This window comes from Eutrigla gurnardus (genome assembly GCF_963514095.1).
Source record: "Eutrigla gurnardus genome assembly, chromosome: 3".
NCBI lineage: Eukaryota > Metazoa > Chordata > Actinopteri > Perciformes > Triglidae > Eutrigla > Eutrigla gurnardus.
In genome coordinates this window covers 7733872-7752091 of record NC_139917.1, presented here as the reverse complement: position 1 = coordinate 7752091, position 18220 = coordinate 7733872, and the positions used below count along the sequence as shown (strand labels likewise).

At 41.0% G+C, this 18220-nt stretch overlaps 1 protein-coding gene across 1 annotated transcript; it reads left to right on the top strand.

Annotated features, from left to right (window-relative positions):
• Positions 1-6155: 6155 nt before the first annotated feature.
• On the top strand, positions 6156-10845 carry LOC311010867 (uncharacterized protein; the record flags this gene model as incomplete). Its single annotated transcript, XM_084005513.1, has 5 exons — positions 6156-6159; positions 6762-6845; positions 9097-9356; positions 9699-9827; positions 10828-10845. 5 exons carry the CDS (start codon positions 6156-6158, stop codon positions 10843-10845), a joined length of 495 nt encoding a protein of 164 aa, XP_083861639.1.
• Between the last annotated feature and the right edge of the window lie 7375 nt (positions 10846-18220).

The window sequence follows — 18220 nt, the reverse complement described above, 5'->3', positions numbered from 1 at the left end:
ATCTCTATTAAATTAAAATCTACCTCTATTTCAGGATATAACCAGATTGGAATGTTACTTATGGGGTTAGAAATGACTGTTATATTACTGACCCTATACTCTTCTGCTTTAGCTTTTGCTATCCATCCAAATCCTCCACCCTGATAAGTTGCATATTCCCAACAGTCCTGGATCACAGCTTTGGCAGGGTTATCATGTCCACCTCCCTGTAGTCGGCTCCAGTATTGAACCAATATCCCGTCTCTTCTTAGCTCTATTGGTACTTCTCCTATTTCTATATGTATTGTATTAATGGGTGATGACCTCATTACACCTGCACAAATCCTCAATGCTTTATTAATTGCTCTGTCTATTTTATTGAGGTATGTTTTAGCTGCTGCTCCATACACCATACATCCATAATCTATTGCTGACCTCATTAAAGCCCTGTATATATATATTAATGACTGTTTGTCTGCTCCCCAGTCTTTCCCAGCTATTGCCCTCATTAGATTAATAACTTTCTTGCATTTGCTTTCTACATTTTCCACCTGTGTTCTCCATGTGCCCTTTTGATCTATCCAGATCCCAAGATATTTGAATTTTTCTACTTTTTCCATGCTTTCCCCATATAGTTGAATATTAGGTGCATCTATTTTTTTCTTATTAGTTAGTGTCATATAACATGATTTACTTACAGAGAGTTTAAAGCCCCAGTTGTATGACCACTCTTCTACATTTCTAACTGCTTCCTTGATTATATTCGTCACTGTTTTAGTATCTCTTCCTCTTGCCCATATTGCCCCATCATCTGCGTACAGTGCCGACCCAATTCTTCTATCCATATTAGTAAACATATCATTAATCATAATGTTAAATAAAACCGGACTAATAGCGCTCCCTTGTGGAATTCCATTTACAATTTCCAGTTCATCAGATACTTCTGATCCCACTTTAACTTTAAATCTTCGCTCAGATATGAAATCTAGGACCCAATTATAAAATCTTCCTCTAATCCCCATCTTGTTCATTTTTATTAATAACCCCTCCTTCCACATGGAATCGTAAGCCTTTTCAATATCAAAAAAGACTATATTCATCAGCTCCTTCATTTTAAAAGTTTTCTCCATCTCATTACTAACTTTAACTATTGCATCCATGGTTGACCGCCCCTTCCTAAAACCATTTTGATACGGAGCAACCAGTCCTCTATATTCAAGAAAATAATTAATTCTCCTAACTAGAACTTTCTCCATCCATTTACATAGATGGGATGTTAGGGCAATAGGTCTATAATTTCCTGCATTCTTTGTATCCTTCCCCGGTTTATTAAATGGTAATATTAGTGCGCTTTTCCAACTTTTTGGTATTTGCCCTTCTTCCCATATTTGATTATACAGATGTAAAATTAATTTGAGTACTCTTTTTGGCAGTTCTTTGAACATCACATAACTTAATTGGTCCTCTCCAGTAGCAGTATTCCCAGCTCCATCTAACACTAAAGTCAGTTCGCTCATGGTAATCTCAGCATCCATTGTACTTCCCTCACTATCTTTCTTTCTATACACATCCCTATTTTCTTTTAAGATTTCCTTTTTCCTTTGTTTATGTTTTCCGTCTAAGTGATCACCACTATGTACACTAGCAAATGCCTTTCCTAGCAAGTCTGCTTTTTCTTTGTCTGTTATTGCCAGTACTTCACCATCCTCTAATACAGATATTTTAGAAAATACTTTTTTACCACTCATTTTTTTCAGCATTTTCCAAACATCTCCTATTTAATTTCTCTCCCTATAGTAGAGCGATAATCTCTCCATGCGCTCTTTTTACTCTTTTTGATTACTTTACGTGCTATAGCCTTTTTCTTCTGATAATTGTTTATATTTACCTGATTTAGATTATTACGTAGTATCCTTAGTGCCGTATTTCGTTCTTTAATTGCTTCTGTGCATTCCACATTCCACCATGGGACCCTTTTCGTTTTACCCCCCACCGACCTGAATGGTATGCTATTTAATGCTGCATTCATTATTAAGTTTGTGATTGCAGATGTGTTTTCCTCAATATTTCCCTCCATTGAGACTGATTCTGCTGCTTTACAACATGTTTCTTTAAATTTTTCCCAATCTGCTTTTTCAAACCACCATTTTTTATGACTTGGTCTTCTTTGTATATCCACCTCCACATCTAATGCACATCCTATTGGGAAATGATCACTTCCAATACTTGAGCTACTTTTAATGCTCCATTCAGCCGATGTTGCAACACTATTAGATATCAGCGTTAGGTCCAAACAAGACATTGTGTTAGTGTGAATATCAATCCGTGTACCATTTCCATTATTTAGGCACACTAGCTGTCTTATATCCATTAATTCTTCCACTGCTTCTCCATTGCTATCAGTATGCTTACTTCCCCAAAGATTATTATGAGCATTAAAGTCACCACACCATATCTCTTTTCTATTTCTTTGTTTCTTTATTATACTATCTAATATTTCTGAATGTAGTGCTCTGCAAGGATTATATAAGTTAACTATTACCATGTTGCCATCTGCTTTACATATTTCAATTACTACACATTCTATTTCTGTTATAGTCGATATTCGTCTAAATGCTATCCCTTCCCTTACAAAAGTTGCACAGCCTCCACCTTGATTGTCAATCCTATCAAATCTTACTGACTCATACCCAGGTAAAATGAAATCAAGATGAGGTCGAAGCCAGGTTTCCTGAATGCAAACAATATCAGGTCTTACTTCTGCTTCTTCTATAAATCTCTTAAATTCTTGACCGTTTGCAATCAAGCTTCTAGCATTCCATTGCAAGAGAAGGAAAACCATTATCCGATCAACTATCATTTAAAGATCCTCCATCATTACTTGCCCTTAGCATAGCATGAATTTCTTCTGCTTTCAGTTCTTTAATGCCCAGAAACTCTTCTGCAGCTTGTACCACTATCTTGATTCTGTCACTTTTCTTTTCTTGTTGCACTGCCACATTAACCACTTTGCATATGAAGGCTACAAAGCTCTTTTTGTTGACTAGCATGATGTCTTCCTGAACATTACATTTATGTCTACACGTCGTCTCCTGGGGGACTGATTTTCCTTGCTGGAATTGCCTTAGGCCTGAGCTCTGGGGAACAGTATCCCACTCAGTGGGATTACTACTGATGTTTTGATTTATCTCATTTGTCCTTGTCCGTTTGCTACCATTAATATTAACAGCTTTTAGGGCCTCAGCATATGATATCTTGTTAGTGATTTTAATTCTCTGCACTTCTTTGGCTTGCCTCTGTACCACACATCCAGCAAAAGCCGCACTATGCTCCCCTCCACAATTACAGCATTTGATCTTAGCATCTTTATCACACTTGCCATACTCATGCTCCCCTCCACATTTGGCACACCTCAGTCTCCATTTGCATTGTTGAGCTGTGTGTCCCATTCTCTGGCATTTAAAACACCTCAAAGGTTGTGGAATATACTCCCTTACTTTATAGTTTATCCAGCCAATGTGGACCTCAGCTGGCATTAACTTGTCAAAAACAAGCAGCACTGATAGGCTATTTTGTTTAACTCCATTTTTATTAGTCTGCAGTCTTTTGGCTTCAACCACTTTCCCACCCTTGATCTCTTCCTTTACCTCTTCCATTGACATTTCTAATGGCACATTTGTAATGACCCCACGTAATTTTGCTGCCATTCCTGGCACATGGGCCTTAATCCTTATACCATCGAGATGAGTCATTCTCAGGATATTTTCTTGCTGTTTCTTACTTCCTGCTGAGATTAGAATTCTTCTGTTAGTCAGTAGTTTAGCAAATTTAATTTTCCCGATTTCTTTTTCAATTGCTTTTGTCACCTGGACTGGGTGGAAGTGTCCCTTATCATCACCAAGTGTGATTATTACTTTCCATTCCTCCTTTGTCTCCTCACTACTACTCCCATTCGTAATCGTTTTCTTCTTTTTTACAGATTGCCTCGGACTGCTCTCTCCTTCACTACCACCTTCTGACCGTGATTTTTTCCTTGCCGTTTTTGTCTGATTAGTCTCCATATCTGTCCACCCTTCACCATCTGACATATCTGCCATGTTACACTCACGATACAATTTGCAACCCGCAACTCGTTTCCTGCTTCCTCCTCGTGCGCCAGATCGGAAGCTACTGTCAACAGCAGCTCCTCCTCCTTCTTCGTCACGACGAATATCCATCGTCGTCCGCCATTATCCAAAACTTGTGAAGTCAGACGAGCCGCAATGCATTTTGGGAAGTTGAGTAGATTTAGCAAGGTCCGCTGTACTCAGAAATTCTTGCCAATGCAGTATACATCCGGGCATTTCTCGCGTGCACAAATTCACATACTGTATGTGAACGCACTACGTACTCAAATTTACGTCACAATTAAGTACGAGTAGGACGTTAGTATGGCATTTCGAACACAGCCGAGATCTATGATCTATGAACCCATCCTTGACCCTCAGAACTACGACCAGCCATTATAAAGCAGTTTATAGTTGTTAATGTTGTGTCAAAAGGTACTGCATTTAAACATGTTACTGCGCAAGTTTCCTGGCTTCATCCCCATCCGGACAGACATTTTTATGGAAAGCCAATAGAAGTTTGGAGCTTGCAGGGAACAGACACGTCATACCCAGCATCATTTCTGCCTGTTGAGCGCATTGCTGGGAGATGTGTGGTTAACACATCCACTGTGCATTTAAGCACAGAAAGGGTCACTGTAGTCATGCCACTATGCACAGTGGTTGAGCTCTAGGAGACTGTGATGTTGTTTGCATGAATGTACATTTTACCTTTGTGGCAAAGCCTGTTTAAAAGTAATTGTTGAAGCAAATTGTTTTGTGTATCTTTGAATGAAGATGAAATTAAGTTATATCTTTGAATGAAGATGAACTGAAGTTAACACCTTTCAGAAAAATGTCACCTGGGGGAAAACTCCCCCTGCTACCCTGATTTGCATTTGTATAGCTCACAGCATTTTCATTTACATGTTAAAGCCTCCCCTAGGATAACGGGGAGGGGGGTCATGGGGGGACAACTGCCAAGCAAGGCCCACGTCAATTCCCGGCAATTTACGTCAGTTTTCGGTGTTTCCTGCAAATTGCCGTTTGCAGTCGTAAACCTGAACTTCCACGTCAATTTACAGGGCCGCTAACTGACGAAAATCCCACTTTTCATGCAGTGTAACCGCCTGCAGCGCGCCACCTAACGTGATGTATTGTGGGTTGAAAGCGATGCATGATGGCTAGAATTTGTGTCCGACTTAGCAGCCGACTGCAAAGCCGTCACAGGGTCGCGACCATATCACGTGACCCAAAACATCGCGAGAACAAGTTTTTAAGAGCCGCTTCTTGCGGCGCTTGGCAGCGCGGTGAACGGTGGCTGGAACCGGCTTGTCCACACCTCCGCTACAGCGGAATGGTTCTCATTGGTTAAAAGTTCAATGACGTGTGTTCAGGTCCGCACTCGGAGGCCACCTTGTGGTGAAATGATACTTTTTATTTTGGTCGCATTGATCTCATGGCTTGATCTAAAGTTCCGTGCATTGTGTTGTGAGTAGGCCTATTATATGTGAGGTCTGGTTAATACAAACATAGAATGATAATATAAATATACTGAAAAAAAAAGAATGCCTTCCACATGTTGCCTTGCGTGTGTGTGTGTGTGTGTGTGTGTATGTATTTATGTATATATGTATGTGTGTGTGTGTGTGTGTGTGTGTGTGTGTAATATATATGATATCCTCTTTGGTTTGCTGCTGTGTTCTATCGCTTGAGCACTATAGTCACGTTGACTTTGTTGTCCGACTTGACGGCGTTTGCCTGCCGTCTCTTTTAGAGCCCGCCCCCTCAGACACCTGCAGCTCTCGTCGGCGTGATAAGTCAAGTCAAGTCAAGCCCATCCCGAACGAGCCTACTGAAACGCAGCCGCGGTGAATATGGAGGACACACCCACGTTACCCACAAGGCAACGGGCAACGCCGGTGTTTTTCAGATAAAATATAAAATTTCACTCATTTAATTAAAAAGATGTTCAAGACCTTTTAGTTAATAAGAAAATAATATGAGCTCAATTTGTTTTATTTTTTAGTTACTAAGAAAATAATGTTTAAGCTCGACCAATCAGACACGTCGGTGATAGACATGAGGATTATGGGTAATGTAGTGCTTCTCCGTGATATGACATTGGAAATAAAACGTGTTTTCTTAAAATAAAGTTGATATTACACGGGGATTTTGGACTCGACAGAGGCACATACTATCGTTACACAGTCTGCCTTGGATGGTTACAACGTTATGGCTTATAATCAGATCTTTCTTCAGAATATCGATTAATCTACATTTGCACTTCCGGGATCTATGAAACAACACCCACAGCGTGACGTCTTTGAAGCTGACAATGCGTGTGTCCGCCACGGAACGGATCCTAATTGACTTTCAGTGAAGACTGTTTGCGTGGTGATCACACGGAATTCTTACACAATTGCGTGCCAGGAGCACGCAATGCGTTATTAAGAGGTCGTGCTTCTTTCACGCATTTCTGTGAGATCAGGTTGCAACGTTGTATGTTAAAAATACAGTGTTAATTCAACACTTGCTTAGTTTAATTCAACTATTTGAGAGTTAATTCCTCAAAAGAGTTGGTGTTAATCCAGGGAGTTAAATCCAAACAACACTGTTAAGTGTTCATTTTTAAATCAACACTTAAACAGTGTTACTCCCAGAATTCCAACGGACCTGTGACGTGTTTGTCTAAAGAGCGGGACGACTCGGAGTCAGACTCGAGGCTCGAGCGGGTCGGCAGAGGACTTTTCACCTCCAGACTCCACGGAGTATCTTTCTGTAAGTAAATAAAAGGCGTCATGCCCATTTAATAATACTTTGTAAGCAGTAGTATTTAAATGTTATATGTGTCGAATGTCCTGTCTAACGTTATAGCTCTAACAAGGTAGGCTAAGTCCCATGTTAAGGTTAGCATGGCGGCTGTTTTATATTTTTTCAAGGGTGCGTTAATGTTCCTTTTGCACATCAGTGTTGATGAATGTACACAGTTTGCTTAGCGTAAGTATAGGCTACACGTTCGGATAACACGGTATATAACTACACATTTCTTGTGAGAGGAAAAAGCTAAGTTAGCTAAAATGACGTAGCGTTAGCACGCGCACGAGGCTAACTGATTTCTGTCGGGAAAAATCTGTCGTTCCGTGCGCGTACGGTAATTAATTAGCTATGGTCTCGTCTCGATGAAAATGCCAGGCGATAGAGTAACTTAGAGAGCCGGTGCTGGGCCTGGGGGTTGAGCTCCTGCCTGCCCAAAGACTGCTGCTAATGCTAAAAGTCAGACTAGCTTTGTGAGTCGGGCAAATTAAGTTAGCATGTTGCTGCTGTAAGTTAGGCTTCCTGGAGAAACAGACACACCAGACCACCTAGCCTGCCACACGGTGCTCTGCTCTTACGGGCATGAGTAGTTTATTTAATTATTTCATTTTATTTATTTATTTCTAACTTTTGGGACTTAAAAAAAAGTTTATTCTTAACATTAGCTTCTCAATCTAACGTAGCCGCAGCTAATACCTTTACCGGAGTCACACACACCCCTCAGCTGCTGCCATAATAATAAACGTCTGAAATATAGGTGAGTTTTTCAACTCTGTCATGTTTAACACTATCAAAAGTGTTATTTTAACTCGATCTAGTGTGGACCAATATAGACACTTTTAAAGTGTTGAATTTAACTCCCTAGGAGTTGAATTAACACTTCTGAATTTGCTGTGTATGCTCAAGCATTTGATGACATATCTGAAAGATACAGGTCTAATGGAGAGGATATAATTCCAACTTTATTTAGTTTTTTATTTAGTTAGTTTTCCTGCTATTTTATTTTATTTATTTATTTTTGTATATTTGCTTTGTTTGTTTGTTTTCATTTATTTTGTCTGCCAATTTACTGTTCCACACTCCAGTCCAGTAGGTGGCGGTAATGCACATTTAAGTTGGTTTGCCAACCGCCAATAAACTCCAAAAGAAGAAGAAGAAGATTTTTCGAAGCAGTCACATGGGTGTGTGCGTGATTTGTTTCAATACAAGCTCCTAACGGACTTTCATCGACCGGACTCGCGCCGTGAAGCAATCTCAAGTAAGCTTGTTTGTCTGGGCAGAGACCGGACAGCTGCCGTGCATGTTTAATGAATCCCTCTCGGTGTGTGACGTTTACTGGACCGCCGAGTCCCGTTCCATGTGGTTGAGACCACCTCACCTTAACCCGCTACGCTGTTTTTGTGCCGCGGCCGACGAACCCGGGTTCGGTCGCCGGGGTTCTGGGTGATAAAGGACAGCTGTTGTATGTTACAGGCAGCCAGGTTTCCCTCCTGCTGTCTTCTTTCCTCGTTCCTTTGTTCCGTCTCCGCGGGCTCGGCCGCCATCTTTCCCTGCTGGCCCTCTCCCGCCTTCTTCACCGGAAAACGATATATGAGGCGAATCTCAATGCATTTACATTTAGCTAAGTAGCAGACGCTTTTATCCAAAGCGACTATGAATAAGTACATTTGTGTGAAGAGTGCAACAGTACATCTCTATCAGCACAGTGAGGATTTCAATCCGCCCGCTGGCTAAGTTAACCTGTAGCTAGTAAACAACAGAGATACGTGCTAAGATACAGATTTGTGGGTTTTTTTGGGAGGGAGAGAGGTAGTAGAGGGAGGAGGCTCAGCAGAGTCCAGGTGAACTCTGAACAACAGGGTCTTGGGTCTCTTATGGAGGATGAGAAGCAGTTCTGCGGTCAATGGAACGAACATCTGTGTCCTTTGGATTGAAAGTGACCATTAAACTTCCAATCATGCATTGGGAAACTAGTAGCGCCTATGAAATCCATTTAGTTTTTCCCCAATTTCCCATATATTGAGTAGCTGTCAGCAATAATAATTGTAATAATCATATAATAATTACTGTAATTGTTTGTCCATTCTATAGCAGACACATTTGCCAAATCTAGCATTATGTAAAATCGATTTAGAAAATAACATTTATTGTAATTAAAAATTCAGGGTTCTAACATTTATTTTGTGTCCCAAGTTTTTTTTGAACTGTGACTAAGTGCTCAGCTGTTTTACTAACATCTCCGTGTTATGTTACTGTTTTCCTGCAGACGTCCAGCAGCTGATGGCGTGTAAAGAAGAGGTTCCCTTTGAGCAGCAGGACTGGGGCTCCAGTCTGGACCAGGAGGATCCAGAGCCCCCACACATCAAAGAGGAACAGGAGGAAGTCTGGATCAGTCAGGAGGGAGAGCAGCTTCAAGGGCTGGAGGAGGCTGATATCAAGTTCCCAGTCACTCTTGTCCCTGTGAAGAGTGAAGAAGATGAAGATGAAGAGAAGCCTCAGTTCTCAGTGCTGGCTTCAGCTGCAGCCAGCAGCTCAACTGAACAGATGAAAACAGAAGCTGGTGAAGAGGACTGTGGAGGACCAGAACCACAACCAGATACTGATGACATGACTGAAGACTCTTCTGACATTGATGACATGACTGAAGACTCATCTGATGACAGTGATGATTGGCAGGAGACCAGAGAACCTCAGTCAGGTTTAAAGGCTTGGACCGATGATGAAGTCCCTGACAGTGATTCTAGGTGTAGTACTGGTGAGAAACCATTCAGATGCTCCGCATGTGGGAAAACATTTGACCATAGAAAAATTATCAAGACACACATGAGAACTCACACAGGAGAGAAACCTTTTAGCTGCTCAGTTTGTAAGAAAACTTTCACGCGGGGAGGAGACTTAAAGGCACACATGAGAACTCATACAGGAGAGAAACCTTTTAGCTGCTCAGTTTGTAAGAAAACTTTCACGCTGGGAGGACCCTTAAAGGCACACATGAGAACTCATACAGGAGAGAAACCTTTTAGCTGCTCAGTTTGTAAGAAATCGTTCACACGGGGAGGAAGCTTAAAGACACACATGAGAAGTCATACAGGAGAGAAACCTTTCAGCTGCTCAGTTTGTAAGAAATCGTTCACACAGGGAGGAAACTTAAAGAGACACATGAGAACTCACACAGGATAGAAACCTTTTAGCTGCTCAGTTTGTAAGAAATCGTTCACACAGGGAGGAAACTTAAAGAGACACATGAGAAGTCATACAGGATAGAAACCTTTCAGCTGTATATTACTGTTTCTGTTGTGTTGTTTTGTTCTTGTCACTCTGTTTCCCCAATAAAAAAATAATAAAAAAGTGTGCTGTACTAGTAATTACAGTAAAGGAATACAATGACAACTTCTATAGGGAGGGAACAATGAAACAGTTTTTAAAATCATCTGTAAAAAAAAAAAAACCACTATTCAGGATGCCTTATCAATGAGTGTGTTGGAAGTGTAATACTAACCTGCCTTTGTCATGTATTTAGTGACAAGAGCTGCCCGAGAGAGAAAGCTGTTTACCTGTAAAGCAAATATATCAATTAATGTCTAGTCTCTTTTACATAAAAAAACATCTTCCGTTCTTTTTTTACTCGTTCAATCCATACAGTTACAAAAGTAACAACGACATACTTGCTCCACTTCTTCTCCCACTGTATTTCCTGCTCCATCCTGGCTTCTGCCACCCCATTTCACCTGCAGGACAGTATGGAAAGTTTTATGTAACATTGCTTTGATAGATGAAAAATAAAGTCATAAATGGTCTCTGACATCTCACATAACAGAAGCTTTTCATTTCGATGGTGGGAAAAAGTCCCCGCACAAGCAGCCGAAAAATGTAATTAATGTACCTCGCATTTTGCTGTATGGGCTTTAGCGTGCATAACGCTAAGAAATGGTCTCATTTCTGTCAGGGGCAGAAGCTCCGGTAGCCCCTCCGCTACTTTGTTGAGGTAGGGCCAGTACCTAAAAAGAAGGAGTTGCATCTTATGATTGTTACAAAGAACTTTTTTTTTAATTGACTTGACAACAATATCAACCTAAAATCAATCATCACATCAGTGAAAAGATGAGGCACTGGCAATGGTTTTGCAATAAGACAAAGATGATTACCTGCATGTAACATCCATACAGAAGAATGTAACATTTGCCTTCTTTGCCATCTCTCTTTGGAGGAACATTGGATAGGCAAATATCTCTCCACGGAAATGGTTGAGTCCTCGCAAGAGAAACCCATGCCTGTATTAACAGGGTGTCCGCGGAGTCTTAAAAAGTCTTAAATTCATTTTTCTAAATTTAAGGCCTTAAAAAGTCTTAAATTCGTCCAAAATGTCACATGTTTGTCTTAAATAAATAACTCAGAGGTCTTAAATTTGTCGGGGCAGGACTATTTTATTTTTCTCGCGGGACTTTTCGGGAAGGAGATGTAGAGAGGCTACTTTCTTGCTAGCTGCGTATATAAACGGATGTCTGCGCGCTTGCTAGCTAGTCTGCGACAATGGGTAAGTGCAAATTCAACGTCAGTTGGCTGGAAGACGTCCGTTTCCGAGGTTGGCTGGAGTCTCATTGAGTGACACACATGCTATGCTTGGGTTGTAATACAGCGGGATCCCCCCCACCATCGCGGGTTTTAGGTCTTAAATTTCATTCAAGGTGGTATTAAAAAGGTCTTAAAAAGTCTTAAATTTGACTTGCTGAAACCTGCAGATACCCTGATTAAACAGAAGAAAAACTAGTGGTTAATAAACTGACCCAGCAAAGCCTGGCTCAAGCACATAGCATCTATATCATCTGGGTGCCTAGACCAAAATATAAATATTGCTGTTAAAAATGATGGATAAATACCACTCCTAAATCCAAAGTGTGTATGGCTTACAATTCTAAGACTTTATCCTGACCTTGCACACACGCACGCACACACACACAGACATAGACACACAACACATACCTGCAAACTGCAACTTGAATGCCCTCCTCGTCTATTTTGGCACCAGACTTTTTGGCCATTTCTCTGCCAGCAGTGAACTTGGCAGTGCCACAAACAGCACTGTCATTTGTCTATGAAGTAACACAAACATTTACTCACACATTTTGATATAACATACAGTAACTGTATGCAACAATCATAATAAACAAACCAAAAGTTTCTTACACTTCTCATGTTGCCCCTGACAAGGTCCACGAATGAGGCAACTTCCTCGTCCTTGGCCAGGAACAACCCTTCATATAGGGGTGGCTCTTCAGTCCTGTCCATGTTCAGTTAACATGAAAGTAAATAATAGAAATCAATTAGCAGTACTCTCTTTATTATTTTCCCAGACAATCCTAAAATAAACAGGTGTAATATCTGTACCTACCCTTTCGACTTTGAAAAGCGATAATGTTTTCTGTTTCCATCACAACTTACAGCCAACATGTCTGGAGAACATGCCGGACAATCGAAATGATGGACCTGGCACATGTCCTCTTCTTTATACTTGCAGAATGCAAATTCAAAGAAACTGCGCTGAAATGTATCAGCACAGATACTGCCTGTCTGTATATTAAAAATAATATTTTATTAGTATTTCTGAAAGAAATGCTGACAATCAACTATTTGGTATAAAGTGATATGACATTTCTTGTGTGTTTCAGTTTTATTCAAGCAGACTTACCCTTCCAGCTTGAACAGATCTGTGCTCCAACATTTTAAGAAAGGCCTGCCTAGACATGGCTGGTGCTGTCAACTTCATATGCGCAAACGTACTGAACACATCAAATTTGTACACGGTCTGGCAGCTGCTGGTAGCTGGCCAGTACCGATATCTAAGGAGATCTTTCATGTCAGGGGTCCATTCTGCGGAGCAGGATGGACAGGATTTCTGGGGCAGGCAGACATCATATTTTCCTGTGAACAAGAAGACAGTAGATAGTAAAGACTTGAGATATTTCAGTAATCAAATTACACATGATCATATTGTATTTTTTAAAGAGTACATACGATATACTGGATATTTAACATGGCATTTGGAAGTTGCCAGGTGAAAAAAAAATGACCAGGTGATTAAAAAGGTTTACATTGCTCACAGTGGTTACATTCTGTCATACAATACTTAACTTGCACAAAAGTAGAGCTTCCAGAACAACATACCATTGATGGTGACCACAGAAATATGCTTCCCTGGAATGACTGTGAGGTCTTGGGAGCATTCACAGATGGCTTGAGTAGACACAGGCAGCTGGCATACTGCAATACAGGGGGGAACCGTTATTAAGGGTGTATTTACAGTTTTTCCTTAAATGCATTTCCTAAAACACTGAACTCATTCTAAAATAGGGCATAAAACCCCACAATATTAACACATATTGGCCACAGCTCTCTTCCAGCTATTCCAAACGTGCATCGATACACAATATTTGAGGAATTTCAGTATAACTGGACATGTATTGTTCATGTTTACATACATTGTTCACAAAACTGAGGTTGGCCATTGTCACCCATCACCACAGCTGTTGTTGGGGGAATGCGCTCAAAAAACCCATGGATTAATGCTTCTCTGTCATGGAAGATGTTCCTCTTGTGGGCCTCCACATCACATTCTGCACAAAGGAACTCCATGTCCAGTGGCACACAGTCCAGGCACCTCACAACAGCTTCACAAAGAGAGCATCTGTGGCACTTCTGGTTGATTATTCTCTCAGTGGAGAGTTTTGAATCCAAAAGTGTTGTCCTTGTTATTTTCATTTTTGCGTTTGTGAGAAGCTGCCTCTGTGTCCAGGCAGAAACCTCATTTGTTTTTTCTGGAATCGGTACTGCTGCAAGAGTGTCCCTCAACTCTTGAAGACGTGTTTCTAAAAAAGAAAACAGCTGTTGAGCCACACTAAAACTTAAGGCATGGACATTAATGGATATTAAGGAAGTATATTGAAAACACTTTTGAGTTGGAAAAAAAATACAAGGTCTGAGCAAAAAGTTGCAGCATTGCTTCTGTTTTAAATGAATGGCACACACCACAATAATTCAGCATAATTGTTGCTGTGGGGAATGTGTTTGTGATGATGAGAGCAACAACGTTTTGCATACTTACTCACAAGGGCTATGGCCTAAACCTGCTAAATGCCCATTATTGTACTGTGCACCATTCGTCACAACAGGAACAGCCCCACAACTTTTTCCTCACACCTCATTTGCTGAATAGTAAAAGCAACATGATGTAACTCATTAACAATATTAGAGAGTAATGCCTCTACCAAACATACATTAAAGCAGAAGTAAGCGGAATATTTGTATTAATATAAGTCTTAAATAGTTATATCTTCCGACAGCAATCACTTATATAGAGTGTTTGATCTGAAACACGGGTCTGTCAGTCACTCTGCTCTGCTGTAAGCCGAGGAGAAAACTTTCCTTGTATCCTACAACCTTTATCCAATGAGGAGAGAGAACGGCATAAAGGGGCGGTCCTCTCTATGTGTGCAGCCAAGGGATGCGCGTGAATGTGGTGACGTAGGGACGAGGGCGGGGACTGCTAACTCCATCAGCTGACAAGAAGTTAGCCAAAACGACCGGATCGCTTACTTCTGCTTTAACTCAATAGATACAATTTAAAACGTAATAATGAGTAACTAGATGAATAAATAAATAGAGGAAATGGGAAAAAATGTACTGACCGTGAACTACTGTAACAATCAATGCACTCACCAAGGCTTGTCAACTCCTGATCTTCCATCTGGAGGCTTTCCTCAGGAACAGGGTGCTTTCCTCTGGCTTGTGCAGCTGCAGAGACAGTAACATTTGCTTAACTCTACAATCAATCTAAAAGTACACAGTAATTTTAATATGAAAATGTTCCATAACAACTGAAGGCAAGGAAACTAAGAAAGAAATGTCCACATTATTACTAATACAATTTATATTTGTCACACAATATTATCCAGAGCAGGGTACATAAAACACAAGCAAGGATTATCAGTCACAGGTTCTTAATATCTCTAATTCTTTCGTGTGATGTATGATGTATGATGATGTATGTTTCACACACATTGCAACAGTGGTATCTTTAACTTACATCCAGTTATACTAGTACTCTACAAAATAACAACTTAATGAATTAAAACTTTTCGTAAAATACGGTATAGTAATCAAAGAACAAACCTGATTGTGTTGGCCGACGTTTCCCACGTCTGCTTTTGACAGCTGAATTGGGGAAGGATCTCTTCCTGCTTTTATTCCTTTTTGTTTGAGGAACAGCAGGGTTTTCTTTGGCCATGGCTTCCTATATGTTTGCAGAGTTTGAGATCAAACTTTAACAAGTACAACAACAAAGTTGTGAGTTAAAACATAAGACGGCAACAATTAAAATTAAGCATTACTCGACAGCTGCACAAAAGGATCTAACTGACCCTTTACATTACAGTATCAGTAACAGTACAGCATCAGGAAAAAGCAATAGCAATGATCATTTAGACTTGGGTAGTTGTTTTGTTTATCATGAAAAGCCTCACCTTGGCCTCTTGGACATATGCAGCACTAATTAATGCTGCCATGTGCACCCTAGCCTCTCCTGGATCATCAAAGATCCTTGCAGCAGAATTGAGAGACATGGCTCTCAAACATAAAACACAAATACAAATACAGACAATACAGACAATACAATACGATACAAAGACAATGAACACTACACAAAATGAAGAGAGAGAGAGAGTGACTGACTGAAAGAGAGAGAAAGACAGTGAGAATGACTGAAAGAGAGAGAGTGATTGAAAGACAGGGGTAAGACAAACGATACAGAATGGCTCTTAAAAGTGCCTTTGTTTTTTTGGTGAGTGTGTGTGTATGTGTGTGTGGGTGTCTCAATGTAAATGTTGCAATGAAGCTGCAAAAGAAGAAAAAGAAAAGCATAATTAGAATAGCTTTCAAATAAATGAGCGTTTATTATTTTCTGTCACCAAATATACTATAATCAATCAAATATTTTAACCTAATCAAAATCACTATGTACAATACAAACCAATCTTTAATGTACAAATGAACTCTTCAATATATAGCTATATAACGTTATAACCCCAAGTTACCTGTAGTGCCCTAACTCACTTCCTGCGTCAGCGGAAGTTACCAAACCCAACCCCAACAAAATAAAACACAAAAATTAAACAGCTCCTACAAAATGATTAACTGATTTCGGTGGTTGACAGACTGACTAAATCTTGCCAGAGACCGCTAGCTGTCATGCAACGATAGCATAATCTGCTAATGTTCGGTCGGTCAAGCAAGCTCCTATTACACTGTATGGTCAAGCTAGAGTTAACAACGATAACGATGCATCATATTAAAACACTCAAACTAAGCTCCGCAGTTAAAACGCTAGAAACACTGTGCTACAATGGAAGAAATAACAGTAATATAATTTTGTGATTTGAAATAATAAAGAGGCCTTTGGCTGAAACCGGAGAGAGTTACTTACTGTGGCTGGCCGGAAGTGGTCTGGCGGGGGGCAGAAAACGCGGTGAATATGGAGGACACACCCACGTTACCCACAAGGCAACGGGCAACGCCGGTGTTTTTCAGATAAAATATAAAATTTCACTCATTTAATTAAAAAGATGTTAAGACCTTTTAGTTAATAAGAAAATAATATGAGCTCAATTTGTTTTATTTTTTAGTTACTAAGAAAATAATGTTTAAGCTCGACCAATCAGACACGTCGGTGATAGACATGAGGATTATGGGTAATGTAGTGCTTCTCCGTGATATGACATTGGAAATAAAACGTGTTTTCTTAAAATAAAGTTGATATTAAACGGGGATTTTGGACTCCACAGAGGCACATACTATCGTTACACAGTCTGCCTTGGATGGTTACAACGTTATGGCTTATAATCAGATCTTTCTTCAGAATATCGATTAATCTACATTTGCACTTCCGGGATCTATGAAACAACACCCACAGCGTGACGTCTTTGAAGCTGACAATGCGTGTGTCCGCCACGGAACGGATCCTAATTGACTTTCAGTGAAGACTGTTTGCGTGGTGATCACACGGAATTCTTACACAATGCGTGCCAGGAGCACGCAATGCGTTATTAAGAGGTCGTGCTTCTTTCACGCATTTCTGTGAGATCAGGTTGCCTCGACCTATCTGCTGCGTTCGACACAGTCAATCACCAAATCCTCCTCTCCACTCTGGCTGAACTTGGCATAACTGACTCTGCTCTCACCTGGTTTACATCATACCTGACAAATCACACCTTTCAGGTCACATGGAACGGCTCTATGTCCAAACCCTGTTCTCTGGACACGGGTGTCCCTCAAGGCTCAGTATTAGGACCGCTTCTGTTCTCACTATACACCAGATCACTAGGTTCTGTTATCACATCGCATGGATTCTCCTACCATTGCTACGCAGATGACACCCAGCTGTTCCTCTCTTTTCCCCCAACCTCTGACACTCACATTGCAACTCGCATCTCGGACTGTCTGGCTGACATCTCTGTCTGGACAACTGCACATCACCTCAAGCTTAACCTGAATAAAACCAAACTCCTCTTCATCCCAGGGAAAGACTGCCCTCGCATGGACCTGTCGGTCACTGTCGAGGGCATCACAGTATTGCCGTCGTAAACTGCGAGGAACCTGGGTGTAATCCTCGATGACCAACTATCCTGCACCCCCAACATCACTGCTGTGGGCCGATCCTGCAGATTTGCCCTCTACAATATCCGCAGGATTCGGACTTTCCTCACAAAGGATGCAACGCAACTCTTGGTCCAAGCACTAGTCATCTCCCGCCTTGACTACTGCAACTCTCTCCTGGCCGGACTCCCGGCCTCTGCGATTAAACCATTGCAGCATATCCAGAACGCTGCAGCACGCCTTATCTTCAATCTACCCAAATTCTCCCATGTGACCCCCCTCCTCCGTGACCTCCACTGGCTCCCTGTTGCAGCACGCATCCAATTTAAGACGATGACACTGGCCTTCAGGGCCAACAATGGAACGGCACCCATCTACCTTCAAACACTGGTCAAACCACACGCCCCAAAGCGAGCACTTCGCTCCTCTACTTCAGCTGGCCGGCTGGTACCACCATCGCTGAAATCAAACAAATGTCGCTCAGCAAAGTCCAGACTCTTTTCTGTTCTGGTGCCTCAGTGGTGGAACGAACTCCTGACCAATGTCAGGACAGCAGAGTCATTTGCCATCTTCCGAAAAAGGCTCAAGACTCACCTGTTCAGACTTCACCTCGACTCTACATAGCATGACCCACTAACACCCTCCCCCCCCCCAACAAAAAAAATAAAATTAAAAAAAAAACCTTACCTATAGCA